This window comes from Salvia miltiorrhiza, chromosome 5 (assembly GCF_028751815.1).
Source record: "Salvia miltiorrhiza cultivar Shanhuang (shh) chromosome 5, IMPLAD_Smil_shh, whole genome shotgun sequence".
NCBI classification, from domain to species: Eukaryota; Viridiplantae; Streptophyta; class Magnoliopsida; order Lamiales; family Lamiaceae; genus Salvia; species Salvia miltiorrhiza.
The window spans coordinates 4,771,415-4,787,877 of NC_080391.1; the positions used below are offsets into that span (position 1 = coordinate 4,771,415).

General features: G+C 38.0%; 5 protein-coding genes across 9 annotated transcripts in view; 3 read left to right on the plus strand and 2 right to left on the minus strand.

Moving 5' to 3' along the window:
• The window catches only part of LOC130985259 (uncharacterized), a 920,555-nt gene that overhangs the window by 871,310 nt on the left and 32,782 nt on the right, over window positions 1-16,463 (plus strand). The window lies entirely within an intron of this gene.
• On the minus strand, window positions 349-5,155 carry LOC130985308 (uncharacterized). 3 transcript variants are annotated; one of them, XM_057908223.1, is made up of 5 exons: window positions 5,018-5,155; window positions 4,824-4,929; window positions 3,981-4,645; window positions 3,641-3,716; window positions 349-550 (listed from the first exon to the last, which is right to left on the minus strand). In XM_057908223.1, exons 3-5 carry the CDS (start codon window positions 4,618-4,620, stop codon window positions 364-366), a joined length of 903 nt encoding a protein of 300 aa, XP_057764206.1. In that variant the 5' UTR covers window positions 4,621-4,645; window positions 4,824-4,929; window positions 5,018-5,155; the 3' UTR covers window positions 349-363. The 3 variants fall into 3 exon arrangements, 2 of the variants coding, with proteins under 2 accessions (XP_057764206.1, XP_057764207.1); XM_057908224.1 differs by lacking the exon at window positions 4,824-4,929 and having other exon boundaries at window positions 5,018-5,132; XR_009088946.1 differs by lacking the exons at window positions 349-550; window positions 4,824-4,929 and adding an exon at window positions 3,087-3,129 and having other exon boundaries at window positions 3,423-3,716; window positions 5,018-5,131.
• On the plus strand, window positions 587-2,579 carry LOC130985265 (CBL-interacting serine/threonine-protein kinase 12-like). The gene has a single exon (XM_057908144.1). It carries the CDS (start codon window positions 890-892, stop codon window positions 2,291-2,293), a length of 1,404 nt encoding a protein of 467 aa, XP_057764127.1. The 5' UTR covers window positions 587-889; the 3' UTR covers window positions 2,294-2,579.
• On the plus strand, window positions 6,725-7,917 carry LOC130985323 (protein DOG1-like 4). The gene has a single exon (XM_057908251.1). The coding sequence runs from the start codon at window positions 6,973-6,975 to the stop codon at window positions 7,708-7,710; it is 738 nt and encodes a 245-aa protein (XP_057764234.1). The 5' UTR covers window positions 6,725-6,972; the 3' UTR covers window positions 7,711-7,917.
• On the minus strand, window positions 10,518-15,464 carry LOC130985243 (protein MALE DISCOVERER 2-like). 2 transcript variants are annotated; one of them, XM_057908096.1, is made up of 14 exons: window positions 15,110-15,464; window positions 14,470-14,895; window positions 14,258-14,390; window positions 14,028-14,099; window positions 13,708-13,851; window positions 13,475-13,618; window positions 12,864-12,953; window positions 12,711-12,766; window positions 12,207-12,617; window positions 11,843-12,036; window positions 11,619-11,751; window positions 11,386-11,540; window positions 11,112-11,309; window positions 10,518-11,002 (listed from the first exon to the last, which is right to left on the minus strand). In XM_057908096.1, the coding sequence occupies exons 2-14, from the start codon at window positions 14,582-14,584 to the stop codon at window positions 10,745-10,747; spliced, it is 2,103 nt and encodes a 700-aa protein (XP_057764079.1). In that variant the 5' UTR covers window positions 14,585-14,895; window positions 15,110-15,464; the 3' UTR covers window positions 10,518-10,744. The 2 variants fall into 2 exon arrangements, with proteins under 2 accessions (XP_057764079.1, XP_057764078.1); XM_057908095.1 differs by having other exon boundaries at window positions 12,711-12,772; window positions 15,110-15,462.

Genomic DNA, 16,463 nt, shown 5'->3' on the forward strand with positions numbered 1-16,463 from the left:
TAGAAGGAAAATGTGTTAAAAATGTTGTCTTGTTAGGATTTTTTTCAGAAAAATATTACTTCATGTATATTCATATATAGAAGAAAAAGTGTAGATTGTGATGTCTATGGACAACTCAATCGATAACTATTCATGATTTTGTAACTAAATCAATTTAATATAGATTTCAAATTAAAGGAATGTTATGGCAAAACTTCGTTCGAAATTATGTGGACGGAAAATTTTAAATAAGTCTAACTATTTTTTTGTCTAGATATATTTCGTTCAAATAAGGGAAAAAACTGCAGTGTGACACGCGTGATTTATAAATCGCAGTGTCACAAACCACACGTCAGCATACTGATGAGTCATCATCCAATCCTCTCAAAATAACAAACTTTCCTCATTTGTAGGTGAATATTGCCATCTACCCCCAACCCACATTCTCCATCTCCACTTATCTATGCACCACGCGTCATCACATTGATTGGTCCGCACCCCGCATCTGTTCATGCTCGCGTCGCACAGGATTATTGCACCGGAGATAGCCGTTGCAATCAACGCCGTCCAGCTGTAGGGCGGCATCAATAACTTCAAAATTACTTCCGAAATTCGTTTATATACAATACAAAAATTAATTTTATTCCTTTTTCAAAAGATTTCTGGTTGCACAACGTGAAAACGCCGTCAAAATTAATTAAATCGGGAATTAAATTGAGATTCAAACTTACCTAAAAATACATAAATTGAGATTCAAACTTTTTTGTAGACCTCAAAAAATGTGAGGGCATAAAAACACAGTTACACGGAAATGGCATATATGTAATCGCCACCTTTCGCCTATAATAAGCGGCCCCGGAAAATCTGGTAGAGGAAAAATCTCATTCTGTAATCGGGGAGAGCGCGTTCCATGGCAGCTGCGGCGGCCGGAGGGACGAATGCCGCCGTGAAACAGGAGATAAAGGGCCTCCTATTGGGGCGGTACGAGGTCGGGAAGCTCCTAGGGCACGGGACATTCGCGAAGGTGTACCACGCCCGGAATGTGAAGAGCAACGAGAATGTCGCGATCAAGGTGATCGACAAGGAGAAGATCCTCAAGGTGGGGCTGACGGCGCACGTCAAGCGCGAGATCTCGATCCTGCGGCGGGTCCGCCACCCCAACATTGTGCAATTGTTCGAGGTGATGGCCACCAAGACGAAGATTTACTTCGTCATGGAATACGTGAGGGGCGGCGAGCTTTTCAGTAAGGTGGCCAAGGGGAGGCTCAAGGAGGATCTCGCCAGGAAGTACTTCCAGCAGCTGATTTCCGCGGTGTCCTTCTGTCACGCTCGCGGCGTCTACCACCGCGATTTGAAGCCGGAGAATATATTGCTCGATGAGGAAGGAAATCTTAAGGTGTCGGATTTCGGATTGAGCGCGATCTCGGAGCAGATCAAGCAGGACGGCCTGTTTCACACATTCTGCGGGACGCCGGCCTACGTGGCGCCGGAGGTGCTGGCGAGGAAAGGGTATAACGGGGAGAAGGTTGATTTATGGAGCTGCGGCGTTGTGCTCTTTGTTTTGATGTCGGGATACTTGCCGTTCCACGATCAAAATGTGATGGCTATGTATAAGAGGATTTACAAAGGGGATTTCAGGTGTCCGCGGTGGTTTTCTCCCGAATTGATTCGATTGGTGAGTCGTATGCTCGATGCCAACCCCGAGACCAGGATCACGATTCCGGAGATTATGAATAACAGATGGTTCAAGAAGGGGTTCAAGCATGTGAAATTCTACATCGAGAATGACAAGCTGTGTAACGTTGATGATGAAGATTTGTTCGAAGATTGCCTCTCCCAGCAATCGCTGTCTGAATCGGACTCGGAGTTGGAGATCAGAAGGAAGCCCGCTAGCTTGAATGCGTTTGACATAATCTCTTTCTCGCGCGGTTTTGATCTGTCAGGGTTGTTTGAGGAAGGCGCAAATAGCGGGGCACGGTTTGTAACGGCGGCGCCGGTTTCGACCATCATATCCAAGCTGGAGGAAATCGCCAAGGTTGTGAGCTTCACAGTGAGGAAGAAGGATTGCAGGGTGAGTCTTGAGGGATTGAGGAATGGTGTAAAGGGGCCATTGACGATTGCAGCCGAGATATTTGAACTAACACCGTCGTTGAGAGTGGTTGAAGTGATGAGAAAGGGAGGTGACAGATTAGAATATGAGGATTTCTGTAACAAAGAATTGAGGCCTGGACTGCTGAGCCTCCCCATGGAAATTGCTGCGGATTCTTCTCCTGAATTGGTTTCCGGCGACGAATACGTAGACACACAAGGGTAAATATAGCACTGAAATATCCTCCTTCCTTTCTAACAATTTGTGACTGCAATTGCTATGTTTTCTTTTCGAGTTCTTGGATAACCCCTGCAATCTTATAGTTAGATGAAGCTCAAATGTAAACTCATCCCTTCTGTGATGAAATAGGTCCTGTAAAATCCTCTAGAGAACGAATACACAGTTTAATTGTTAAATCCTTCGATAATGCTATCCTCATGATTTATGAGCCTAAAGAAACCCCACACAATTTCCTTGTAATTGATTAATACTACATTGTCATTTGTTGAAAGATTTGTGGCACTATCTTGGTACTTTTTGAGGTTCTATTTTTTGTTTATTCTTTCTGAGCCATTGAAGTTCTTGGGAATATTCGTCCTTTTAAGATAGTTTCCTTTGTATTGCATTATGAGGAGTTTGGTGCTTTGGATTATAGTGATAAAACTCTTCCTTCTGCAAGACTTGTTTGTATCTATCTGTGTCAAGAAGATATTCGATCCGGTTCTTGTTTCGTCTGAGTAAAATCCTTTGCTTGTAACTAAGATGTTCAAATTGTTGAGTTTCTTATGTTGGATGGGAGAAGTCTCATTTGCATCGAGCTATTAGATATAAAACTTTGATGACAAGTATTTATACCTACTTTGATTATAACAGGAAACATGTTAGTTAGGTCTTAACTACGTCGCTACCAGATTTCTCATAATGAAAGAACCATAGCATTGAGGGTAGGGGCCTGCTTTAACTTCATTCCTAAATCTATGAGAACCATTTAGGTGAGATTTTGCACAACAATAGGATCTTGTACTTGAAACCTTGAATTGGTAGAGATGATTGTGGATTATCTGCAATTTCTCTTCATGTCGACCATGTGCTTGTTCTAGCTGATCTGTTTTTTTAGCATTACTTGAAGATTAGGAGTTGTTTACTTGGGTTTTTGCTTCAAAGATTTTGTGCTACGTTACATTAAAATGTAGTGTATTTGGTTAAGGAAAAATTCGAGCTTGTAGAAAGTATATGGGATGGGGAGTTTGTGAAATGTGCCTCTTATGCTAGGATTTTTTTTTGTGAATTACAATGTTGGAAACTTGTTTGTAGAATGTGACATGTAAAAGATAATTTGTGAAGATTCTGGCACCTAACTTATTGTTTGATTGTGACAAGAAGCTGTTGCCTTCACCACATCTAATTGGCGATGCAGCAGGCCGTATCGCAGTAATAAAATTTACTATAAAAACACAGCATATCGAAATTATTCGCCTAAAACCAAGGAAAATTACCAACTGCTACATTATAAAAATGGACCTCACATAAATAACACTATCAATACATATACACAAGGAAAATTCAGCAAACCTTCGTTTGTAGTGTATGCGATTAGAGAGTTGTAGGTTGATCGTGTGACTCTCAAATGTAATCGACAGAGATGAAGCTTACAAAGAAAAGAATAAGCAGCATGTTTAGCACTTCACCAAAACAAATTAATCAACGAAAATTAACAAAGATCAAATAAGCATAAGACTTTTCAAGCTGATTTACTGCAAGTTTAAGATGAAAATCAAGGTTGTTCTCATTTAACGAAGTGTTGACAAGTGAGAGGAAAACATGCTGATTTCTAACAAAATTTACAATGCTTATTTACATCTAACTCCAAAGATAGCAACTTTGAGCACATCTAAACTACGTCGAAACTAACCAGGATCAGAATACTTATGGCCGTGCTTCTTATGTTTCTTCTCAGCCTTTTTCTTATTTTTACTTCCTCCAGCTGCCTTTGCGCCGCCTCCTTCGCTTCCACCCGCCTTTTGCCTGTTCCTCCCCTTGCCCTTCTGCTCGCTCCTGTGTCTCTCATTCTTGCTCACTGCAAAATGATCATCAGATGTACAAGGAGGGTCGTATACGTCTGGCGCCCATGAAACCCGGCATTCCTCTGCCGGCCTTCCCTCTTTCTCGCGACTTCCTCTAAGGGCCGAAACCAGATTCAATTCAGCTGTTGGTATATTAATAGGTTTGTGTTTGTGTGCTTCATCCTTTATCAATACTGAATCCTCTGACAAATCCACCTCTTCCTCATTATCTATGCTGGGGTCGGATTTTACATACCCCATTTGAGCCAATAATGCTTCTTCGGATAAATCATCTTCATCTTCTTCCTCTTCATCTTCCTCGTTAATGTAATACCTCTCTACACAATCTGTTGTGTCTGCTCTGTTCCCATCATTGATCCTCAGCTGACCCACCAACCCCTCTACTCTATCATCATCTCCAGAGGAAGCACTACCATAACACATAGCTTTCGAATTTCCGGATGTACAGCAAACAGAACTATCCTCCATTTATTATCAACACGAAGAACTGAATCTGATAAACGTACGGAAAAAATTAATGCAAACATAAAACAGAAAGGCTTAAAATCACCATTAAAACAGTAATGTGGTATTACTGGTAATCGAACGCAAAGAGCCATTGAATCGACACAGAGAAAGCATATCACACCAACGATTAAAAAAAAACAACTTTTGAGACAGAAACATCTTACGATTGCGATCAGTTACATCGATAAAGGGGAAAAATAACTCAATCCGTTGAAAAGTAGAGATATTGTAGTCCAATCCAAAGAAGATCGCAAATCCGATAATCAGATTCTGAGAAATTATGCAATCAAATTCATCGATAGGTTTAGCCAGAAAACTCCGAAATAACAATAACATTAAATCAATCATCATTACTCACCTAGGCCGAAACAAGATTGTATAATTGAGAGATCCAGATTCTGAGAAAAACCCCTAGAATTCAATACTGTCCCCAAATGGTATGGCTTGACTGGAGTCAAGGGCTTCGCCCGTCAACAGAAATCTTAGTGGGCCATTTTATGCTGGGCTACGGACAGAGAAGATTACAAATAGGCCCAGCCCATATCTATCTTTTTCCATAAATAAGTAAATAACAATAAGAAAATCACAAATTATATGGCATCATCACTTATCTACAACTGATCCTATAACTTTTATCATCTTTAATTTTCTTATAATTTGTTAGTATATATTTAAAAATAACTTCACATGTAATTGAGCAATGATGTTGGGGATAATTTTGCCCGATATTCATATAATACAAAATTTTAACTGAAAAACAAATTCATGTTTCGAAAATTGAAAAGAAAACTATAAAAGTAGTACTTATTTCGTCCATAAAAATAATTATAAAATAAAAAAGAATAAAATGAGTAAATGACACAAGTTTCAATCAAAAATAATTGAGAGTATTGAAAGTGAAGAAATGATTTCATTTAAAATGTTTTACAAAAGTTAAGGAGGGAAAATAAAACGAAATTATAAGAAGGTTTCGTTGATTCCGATCTAGCAACGCATTGAACAGGAGTTTATTGGATTTTCAGTGTGCAATGGTGGTTGTATGTGAAAAGATTAATACTTTCTCCTCATTCGACATAATTATTAAGAAAAAAATAATTATATGACAAAAGTGATAAAAAAAAAGTTCAAAATGTTTTATGAAAAAAATACTCCCTCCATACAAAATATACTATCATTTTTTATGGACACATGTTTTAATAAAATTGGTGACAATTTTTATGTAAGTGGAGATAGGGTCCCTGCATTTTATGAAATGTGCGGTTGATATTGAATTTGAAGTGATTTTTTTGTAAATAACAAGTGTTTATTTTTATTTTTATTTTACTTGGGGGAGTTGGAGAGGGAGAGCAGTGGGGTTTGAACCTAGGACCTCACTGTTCACACATAGGAAGTCGTACCGCTTGGTGTCCCATTGGGGACAATAGGAATAAAAATAAGAAGTGTTTATAAGAATAAAATTTAAGAAAAAAATATGGGATCATGTTCTAAAAAAGAAAGTACTCCCTCTGTTTCATTACAAATGTCTCACCTTTTATAATGGGATGCCCCTTTACAAATATTTCATTCTTTTTTTGGTAATATATATTCTCTTTCTATACCTAATATTTAAACAATTTCCACAAACTACTTTTATCTATTTTCTACATATTTTTTAATTTTTGTGTAAGAAAATAATGAGATATTTGTAATGAGACAGAGAGAATATCATCTTTTTAATGACCGTTAAAATTAGTAAAAATATCATATTTTTGGTGAAGGAAGGATGTAATTTTGTTTGCTCGAATCAAAATAGAGCATGGTGGATGAAAAGAAAAATGAGACCAGGAACATCGTACAATAATAGTAGTAGCGTAGATAATAATGTACACCTGAAACTGAGAAGCATTGCATTGGTGGGTATCTGGAGAGTGAGACCAGGAACATCGTACAATAGTCTCGAGGTGGGACCCAATTCCCGTCATGGCGACGCGTATAGTTTACAAGGGGCAGGTATACTCGTCTACATGCACGTCTACTGTAACATTGCGATCATCGCAGTAGTCTACGGTTACGGTGCATTGAATTCCATGTAGCAATGCAATCGCGGGCGCACAACACGTTCACGTGATCAAAGGTTATGGCCCCCAAGGAAAGGCCACGCATTCCGCTACCTCGTCGCGGCGTGGCCTCACCCCTCTCCCTACATCTGGTCACTCTCTCCCCCTAACAACTCACCTGCTGCTACTCCACTCCCTCTCTCTCTCCATTAATATCCTATATATATATATACATGTAGAGAGAAACAGATTGTGTGCGTCTTAATTACTACACGATATGGATACATCGCAACTGGAATCGGAAATGAAGTTCTCGGAATTCTACGAGCGGTGGATAAGGCAGCTGGAGGGGCATCTCCGGCTGCTGCTGGTGGCGCCGCCGCAGCATTCGAGCGAGGCGGAATTCGAGCCCATTGTGAGGAAGCTGACGGCCCACCACAAGGAGTACTACAAAGTGAAATGGGCCTGGGCCCAGCAAGACGCGCTGGCCTTTTTCGTGCCGGAGTGGCTGAGCCCGCTGGAGAACGCGTATCTGTGGGTGACCGGGTGGAAGCCGTCGATGGCGTTCCGGCTGGTGGAGTCGCTGAAGGAGGCGCGGTCCGAGAGCGGGGCGAGCCTGGCCGGGCTGAGCGAGGAGCAGGTGAGGGGGATCGAGGCGCTGCGGCTGCGGATCAAGGCCGAGGAGGAGAGGGTGGAGATGGAGATGGAGCGCCAGCAGGTGGCCGTGGCGGACCGCAAGATGGTGGAGCTGGCGCGCCTCCACGGCCTGGCCAGGAGGAGCGGCGACGCGGGGGCGGCGGCGCAGGTGGATGGGCTGGCGGAGGTGGCGCTCAAGGGGCTGGCGGCGGGGCTGGAGAAGGTGATGAAGATGGCGGACTGCGTGAGGCTCAAGACCATGAAGGGGGTGCTGGATGTGCTGACGCCCATGCAGTGCGTGCAGTTCCTCGCCGCCACATCCATGCTGCAGATTCACATGAGAAAATGGGGCAAAATTAGAAACAAGTCTTCCAAGTAATATATTGCTATCTTTCTACTACACATTATGCATATATTCATCATAAGAATATATATGCAAACATCCAACAGATGAAATAACTCTTTCGGTTAGCTAGGGGTACTAGGAGGAGATTAATTTCTTATGTAATCGGTGTGTGTGTGTGTGTGAGCTTGTAGTATTACTTAATCTTGGTTTCGATAATGCATGGGATTCCAATTTCGTATATATACATCATTAAAATATTTATATTTTTATCGATTTACGATCACTATTCACTACATACAAAATAAATTAACTTAACAGATCACGTTTAACGACTAAAGTATAATTAATTTCACAAGGAATGCAGTAACTTTAAGTAATATTTTTAATTTTTATTTTAAAATTACAATTTTAATCGTAATCAACTTTTGTGTATATATTTATATGTGTGTGTATTTACACACGTCATTACAATCATCTGAAATTGGTTCGCATACGTGTTACTCAGATACAAGTAGCAGCCGCCGTTACGGCTTTCCGGGAACTTGTCAGATCCTAGTATAATATAGTCTTTGGTTGTATTATTAGGATAGACGAATGCATTAATATTTTAGAGAATCTAATAATAGAAAAAGTTGTATGAGAAACTGTTTTATGTCGAGTAGAGAGGGACGTTCCAGTATCTCAAATCAAACGTGGATAGTTTATAAGAATTGAGATCACTGATAGATATTTAAGGTGTGTTTACTTTTTTTTTGTATTTTGTGTATCTCAAACGTGGATAGTTTATAAGTAATTTTTTTTTCTTCTGTATTTTGTGTGAAGTTCTTCTGGCAAGGCGTGATACTGATAGATATTTAAGGTGTGTTTATTTTGGAGAATTAATTTTGATAAATAAAAATAGTAAAATTATTTTTTTATTTATTTTTGATGGATTGTAATTTTGAGATATCTCAAGGCTCTTCATTATTTCTATTATTCAAGCTATTTTTACTTAATTCTTATCATACAAAAAAGGTAGGATTAGAGATATTCTATTCTTGATAATAAAAATACTCAATCATGTATATAAACATTCTTTTAACATTTATTATTTTGTTTGAGAGAGTACGACAAAAATATACTCCCTCGAACCCGCTAAGTTTGAGGAGCATTCATTTTCGAGTTATCTCGCGAAGCTTGAACACTTTTCTTATATGGTAAATTTATTTTTCTTTATTCACATTTTCACTTTTTCATTTATCACACTTAACGCCTAAAATACTAACTCTTTTTAATTTGTGTTAAAAAGAAATTACTCAAGTTTCGTGGGACGGAGGGAGTACATACTATATATTGCCCTTAAAATTTGAATTGAAATATTAGTTCGGTTCTTTATGAACCGGTTCGTATAGTTATCATTACTAAATTGTCTTTCATTTAATATTAGGTAGTTCCTAAAGATAGTATTATTTTTCCTTCTTTACTCAAATAATGTGGAAATAAATTACTATTAATTTGTTTCCTAAAATATCGCCATTTAATTTGGAAATATAGATATCTATCAATTTTGTGGATTTTTTCTTTAGTTTATTTTAAATATACAATCTCTAAGTAATTACACTAATCATTCACCCCTATTTACACAAACTAAAACACAAAAAGAATAAAAAAAAATATGGCTACCGGCTACGTGATTCAATAATTAAGTTCCACGAAATATTTTTTTTTTTTAATTTTCCTTTAAAAAATCTCACTACCATCACGATTTAATGAAAAAATTGTCATGTAATATAATTTTATTGTGTAATATCTGCTTAATGTATGTCATTAATAATTATAGCGATTCCTTTATATTTTCTTATTCTTATTTAAATTTCACTAGCTTCGTCTATTTTTTCATAATAATTATGGGTAATTAATCATCGCGATTTTGAATTATTATGGAAAGACTATGGGTAATCATTTTCTTATACTCCCTTCGTACATGAAAGAACTTCCTAAGAGGGAGTGACACGAGTTTTAAGAAAAATGTTGTTGAGTGTATTGAGAGTAGAGAAAAAAATGTTGAATGTATTGAGACTGGTGAAAATGTGTTAGTAATTAATATTGAGAGTTGTGAAAAAGTGAAAAGTAAGTAATTATAAGCGGTGGGGTATAATTTAAAAATAGGTAGGAAGTTTTTTGTGGACGTCCCAAAAGGAAAGATAAGAAATTCTTTCGTGGACGGAGGGAGTAGTATAGTTTGCATTATTTTATTATTTTTGGCATTTGAAAGTTTAGAATTTTCAATATTTCCTGACAATTGTTGACGTGGGGGTATTAGATGGATTTGATGCTATGTTGATGGACAGGTCGGTTATTATTATCCATATCAATATACCACTCTAAAAATGATGTCGATATATTTTGAGAAAATTGGGACACGTTAGTTTATTGCTTATTGATAATCTCAATATATGTAAAAATATTGATTTGTTTTGACTTCGATGTTAGAATTCACAATCTTTTAGTCACCAAATATCCACTCTACATTTATAGCTGTCATCACTGTTTTTTATCCCAAAAAATCAGAATTCTTATCACATACATATCCCTTTGTGGCGGGAAAGAGGCGATGGAAAACGAATTGAACTTCCACCTTTTTGACCTAAAACTCATCTCCTCTCACTGGCCTCGCAAGTAGCAGATACCCAAAAGAGAAATATAATGTGAAACACAAACCCCAAAAACAAAAAATGAAAATAAAATATATACTAAAATAAGATCTAGATAGAATCATTAACACAATGAAAGAAAAATCATTAGGATTTACCTTGAAACAAGTATGTGGATTAGTGTGTGCAAAAGCTTCAAGAAACCAATGCAAAACGACATGAAATCTATATATACAGTCATATGCCTCGCTCTTCAAGGTTGATTTCAACAAAAACATCTGTCACAATGCACGCAACTACTATACAGTATACACCAATCTTTTTGAAAAGAAGCAAAGAACTTTATAGGAATGGCATTGTACACAAGAAAGAATATGAGAAAATACTTACAAAGCGCCTTTTGTAGTAAAATGACATTTACATTCCACGAAAATTCAAGCTGCCTCTTGTGATAAGATCTCAAGTTCAGCCCACCAAAGGGGAGAGAGTCTCGGCGTTGCTGCTTCGGGCGAGATTCCGAGGGCTTGTCTCAATATCTGAACGGCTTCCTTCATTGAAGGTCTTTTCCTCGCTTCTTGTTGAGTGCACATCTGTATCACCTCGCACACCACTTCGAGCTCGTTGTCTTTTACAGACTCCAGAGCTGGATCAACCAAGTTCTTGATGCTCTTGTCATTGAAGTGCTGAGAAGCCTGATCCCAGTTGATCAAAAAAGCATCATCAGAATATAGGCTGCTCAACACGCGATGTGTGACTCATGTTTCAAGCATGCATTTGATGAAATAGTGTGTAAATGCGTACCCAGTTTAGAAGATCTCCATTCTCTTTCGAGTAAGGAAGCCTTCCAGAGATGATCTGAAGCAGCAGTATCCCGAAGAAGTAAACATTTGTTTCGACATCAGCAAGTGGAGGCAGTAAGGAATGCTCCGACTCATTTTCTGCAGGAGCAGGAGCTTTGGACTTGGTTATGAGATCCTCCCAGAAAGCTACATCAGAAATCTGCATGAGCAGAACTCAATTAGTAAGATTAATGTAGTTAATGATAAACAATTATTGAGAAGAATTAGAAGCCTACTTTGGCAGCATAATCATCGGTCAGAAGAATCTCTTTGGAAGTCAAGTTGACGACTGCTATTGGTGGATTGAGTTCGTGCATGTAGAGAAGGCAATATGCAGTTCCCATTATTATCCGCATCCGTGCTTCCCAGTCGAGGTGTTCGTATTCTTCAACTGAAGACACAGAAAACGCTCAAATTAGTAAGAAGATTTACTGGTTTTTCACCAACTTTTAATGGCAATAAGATTTACCGTGCAGATGTTCAAAGAGAGTGCCATTTGGAGCATACTCGAAGACCATCATCCTTGTGAAAGGTTTATCTTCTTCACAGTAGCCGAGAAGATTCACGAAATTCTTGTGATTCACTCGCGACAAACTATCAATCTGTGAGAGGAGGAAAGCAGAGTGTGACATTGGAAAATATTTAAAATTTTGAATTGTGAGACCTTCCGAAATTGAAGACTATATCATCTACCTTCTTCCTAAATGCTAATTCTGCTTGTTTTGACCATGCACTTGTCGAAGCAATAGCAGTCGAAGCAACACAGATCTCTACCCCACTGGATAAAGTTCCCTTGTACAAAGTGGCCACACCATCTTGTGTGGTGATAATGTTGCTGAAATCCTCACATGCAGTTTCTAGCTCAGCTCTGTTCAACTTAGGGACCCCTGCAGACGACGAACGAGCATTTTTATATAAGACAAAGATATTGCAACTCAGAGCTTATAAGGGAAAATAGACAATCAGATAAACTATCATTTAATAAGCCTCAACATGCAGAGCGATATATATCTTGCTATATTGATGGTAAAAGTTAGTAGATCACATCAGAGCTTACCTGTAACAAAAGCTTTCTGCAACTGCCCACTCAACCCAGTCTTCCAAGGAACAATTGTTTTAGCTGCCCTGCTTCTGGAGATGATGAACATAATCGCTAGAAGAATGAGAAAGAAAATTGCAGCCGAAATCCCAATTATAAATATGAGTGAGCTGCCCGAATCTCCAGCAGCTGTGTCAGGAGGCTTATCCTCTTGACCTAGAGGAGGTGAGGGTACAGGAGGAGATACTGTTGGAACGGCAGGGAATGACCCACTACTTCTGCTTGGAAGAGTTGCCTCGGGCTCCAATGGGGGTAGGGATGGAATATTAGGAGGAAGGGCAACAAGGTTAGTGGACTGTTCAACTAGTATGCGGCGCGCAGTATTCACTTCCTCATATGTGTTCTGGATAAAGCGTTGCTCAGGCGGATCTAGAAAATGCAAGAAGATATTCAAAGTCATATCAGAAATGCATAAGCAGATCAAAGATATAAATTTGAAAAAAATAAAATAAAATTGGTTACCTGTTAGATTGTTGTAGCTATCATCAGCATGATTCTGGGACAATTCACTGCCAAAGCTGAACCTTACAAACAAGCCGACCAGTTTTCATAGATAAGATTCAATTAGGATGAAGATAACAAATACGACAAATGGATACAATTGTGAGTGCTTACTGCGGGAGCAGATTCAGGTAATGAGGTATGCTCCTTTTAGTAGGCGTACGGGCAGACTTTTTGGGTTGTTTAGAAGCACTCTGCAATATGCTGCATAATACAGGCATCATATAACAATAAGAACACCATAAATGTGTGGAACAGCAAGAAACTTCGAGTGTTTTATTATCAATAGCCAATACTAACTGTATGCCTAGAGTAAACAGAAGCATGACTAGCCATGAGCAAAAGAAAATCTACAGCAACCAATAGCATTGACCAAGAAAACAGCAACCAATAGCATTAACAAGAAAGTGATTGTATCGAAGGACTAGGTATTCAAGTTGCATAGGAAATTACTAAATTTTGATAAATTGTGTTGAAGTAGGCAGGCCACTTAGCAGGGGGAAAAACAAAGCATTCTTTAGTTTGAATTAAATTACTAATCTATAAAAAAATATACAAGTGTGTGCAATAAATTCACGTATTTTTCTATGGAACAAGGTTGAATGCTGAAAGCTCAAGCAGACAGTTGTATAGCCATGTTTAAAGCATGAAATATGATCATCCGACTAGATCAGAACTGAATCTAGCACCAGCATATTTAGGAAGGACAGCTAGGAATACATTACCAGTGCCCAAATTTTCTATTTGTGCAGCCAATTCCAGCAGCATCAGCAGTTGTAAAGATGCCATCCAACTGCAAATCAGTTAGCAAACTAAGCTTCTCAATCTCCACAGGCATACTTCCTTCGAATCTATTATTACAGAGCAACCTAGGACGACACTTAAATATCAGCTGAGCTAAATTAATAATGCATTCAGCAACATAAAAGATATAATCATATCAGAAGTGTTTACTTACAAGCGTTTTAAGGAACGCAGTTTGCCTAGTTCTGTAGGAAGTGGTCCGCTCAAGTTATTATCTCTCAGGTCCAATACTTCCAGTGATGTAAGCTGTCCAAACCCTCGAGGAATGTTGCCCGATAGGTAGTTCTTGGATAGGTCACTTGTGGCATAACCAAAAGATATTAACCACGGATATCAACGCAGTTTAAAAAGCATCATAAAGACCAAATGAAATTCTATGTAATATGCATATTAAAGAGAAGGGAGTGAGAAACGACAAAATCAAAGATTAGTTCCTTTGTAAATGAAGTTGGGACAAAAGGAGTTGATACTCACAGAAATCTTAAATGACTTAAATTTCCAAGCTCTGGCGCCAACTCTCCCTCCAAATCATGCCCATTGAGATCTCTGTACAAAACATATGTTCAAGAATTAGGAAACACACAAGTTCTTTACACAATAGATAAGTAGCAAGTTGCTTGAGATTTCAAGACAATAGAAGAAGTGCTGCACTTGTAAATGAAGTTGGGACAAAAAGAAGATAGAGATTATATAACGGGACTTACAGCAAGACCACATTACCATCCACACATTCAATCCCTGACCACATGCACGGATCAGAGTCATCAGGATTCCAATTTGCTAAAGCACCAAAAGGGTCGAACTCCAACTTTGCTCTGAATTGAAACAACGCCAACCCTGCATATTCCCATTTTGTGAAAACTAAAGTTGCAGGATGTACTAAACACTTCAGACTCATAGTTATATATCACATTACCTTCCGAATTGAGGGACAAACAACCACGAATTTCCAAGGCAATAATTAAAAGCACGGAACAAAAGAGTTGCATCCCACAAGTAGTCCATCTACCAGCCATTGCTCGCAGAACCATTTGTATCGTGTGGGAGGCAGTTTCTTCCAACAGCCAGGAGTCTACACAAGATGATAAATATAATCTCCAGCTTTCTAGTGCAGATAATCTTCCGAGCAATGTAGAATTACTCGGACAAAAAATCACTAAACCAAGAAAACTAGATTCACAATCTCACTACTAGGCCAAAACTACATGGCAAGTACAACAATCTATATAAGCCCTCTTGATTCTATTCAACAAAATTCGGGTCTTTCATCCTGCATCAGCTCCTACTCTTGCTATAACTGCATCATCCGGCTCAATGAACTATTTTTAGATTCGACCTTTAGCTGGAAGCATCAACAAGAAGAAATTCCCACAATCAATAACATTGATTTTCAAACACGAAACGAATCCCGCGAAACAAACTTATTCAACAACCCTCTATAAAATAATAAGACAAAGAACAAACATTTATTGGAGAAGAAGAATAACCCTAAGAAGAAGCAACCATAGGAAAGCAAAAAAGGCATGAAACGTAAAGAGATACAGCATAAAACTAACCAGACAATGGGAGACAAGAATGAAATTCGCAGCCCTTTTCGAGATTCTGCGCAATCGACAAGAAAAGGTTGACGATATTGCAAATGATGAGGAGGGGAAATTGCGGTTGGACACTCAAAATTGTGAGCTGATGGAAGAATATGGATTGGAAAATTGGATAATTACAATGTTGATGCAACACAGAGAAGAATGTGGCATGGGATTTGGTTGAGTGCCCTTTCCAGGATGATCTCAGAGGTGAAAACTCTCCTCGACCATCTTTCAGAAAGAGGGGGGAAATGGAGAAAAGATTCTCTCTCTCTTGTTTTCTCACTCTAAAAAAAGAAGTTAGTCCCATCACCACCGGTCTCAACCCTCCCGCAAAACTCTGTTACTATATTTTTATGCAATGTTACATCTCTTAACATTAAACTTAATTAAATTGGTAGAAGTGGAAGCATGAAGAATGTCAATTTCGCGGGTGTTTTTGAATGGGTGGTGGTGCGGACCCCAAATAATAGGACACTCCATGACTCAGTCTCTCTCTCTCCCGCCCATTTAAAATCCATCCTTCAAAATTCCTAACATATTTCAACATATTTTGTTATGGAAAAATACACAAGGTATGGAGTATAACACTGCACATAATTCATAAACTATTTCTATCCTTGCTAGCTACGCACGTAACAATTATAAATTTACTATAATGTATCTATGTCAAAGATAGATGAATCTTATTATAAGTGTGGTGAATTTTAGATATCCACGTAGTATAGCAAAATAAATTTTATCCTACGTGGTATCGTATAATCACTTCATTCTAATTTTCCTCAATGCTCATTCATTCTTATTTATCTATATATTTGTAATAAATTTTTATATTATAGCAAAATAAAACCTATTTTTAGACACTACCCCAGTATCCCACACATATTACTCAATTAAATGTTAACCTTTTGTTAGAATAATAAATATTCTTTTTATATAAATTTCTATTTAATAATATTTTGGAAAAATGTCAATATTTAAGATTTTATTTCATTTGAGCATCATCTCATCTGAACCACCCTGTAGGATCATATCATCATCCAAAGCCCTAATGTTTGAACACTAGACTTTTGAGCATCATCTCGTCTAGACCTTAAAATACAAAAAATGAACTTTTATGCGTCAATTTTTTAACATCACTATCTGGAGGTTTAAAAATCAAATTTGACTTATGAGATTGTATGATTTGGAGATTCTAATATCATAATTAACTTGTAATCATCATTTTGTATGGAACTTGAAAAAATATTGACAAACTTTTATGCATTATTAGCTTCAAATATTATAATTGGGTTCCAAGAATAATCTCGTTTGGAGTTTGAAAGAA

Excerpts from the sequence above, each read along its gene's own strand:
- LOC130985265 (XM_057908144.1), top strand. The coding sequence starts at position 890 with ATGGCAGCTGCGGCGGCCGGAGGGACGAATGCCGCCGTGAAACAGGAG.
- LOC130985308 (XM_057908223.1), bottom strand. The coding sequence starts at position 4,620 with ATGGAGGATAGTTCTGTTTGCTGTACATCCGGAAATTCGAAAGCTATG. Across the intron at positions 3,717-3,980 it reads CCATAAGTATTCTGATCCTG|CTTCATCTCTGTCGATTACA; the intron begins GTTAGTTTCGAC and ends TTTCTTTGTAAG. Across the intron at positions 551-3,640 it reads CGCATACACTACAAACGAAG|CTGGACGGCGTTGATTGCAA; the intron begins GTTTGCTGAATT and ends GCCGCCCTACAG.
- LOC130985323 (XM_057908251.1), top strand. The coding sequence starts at position 6,973 with ATGGATACATCGCAACTGGAATCGGAAATGAAGTTCTCGGAATTCTAC.
- LOC130985243 (XM_057908095.1), bottom strand. The coding sequence starts at position 14,584 with ATGGTTCTGCGAGCAATGGCTGGTAGATGGACTACTTGTGGGATGCAA. Across the intron at positions 11,752-11,842 it reads AATTAGCATTTAGGAAGAAG|ATTGATAGTTTGTCGCGAGT; the intron begins GTAGATGATATA and ends CTCCTCTCACAG. Across the intron at positions 11,003-11,111 it reads ATGGAGATCTTCTAAACTGG|GCTTCTCAGCACTTCAATGA; the intron begins GTACGCATTTAC and ends AACTGGGATCAG.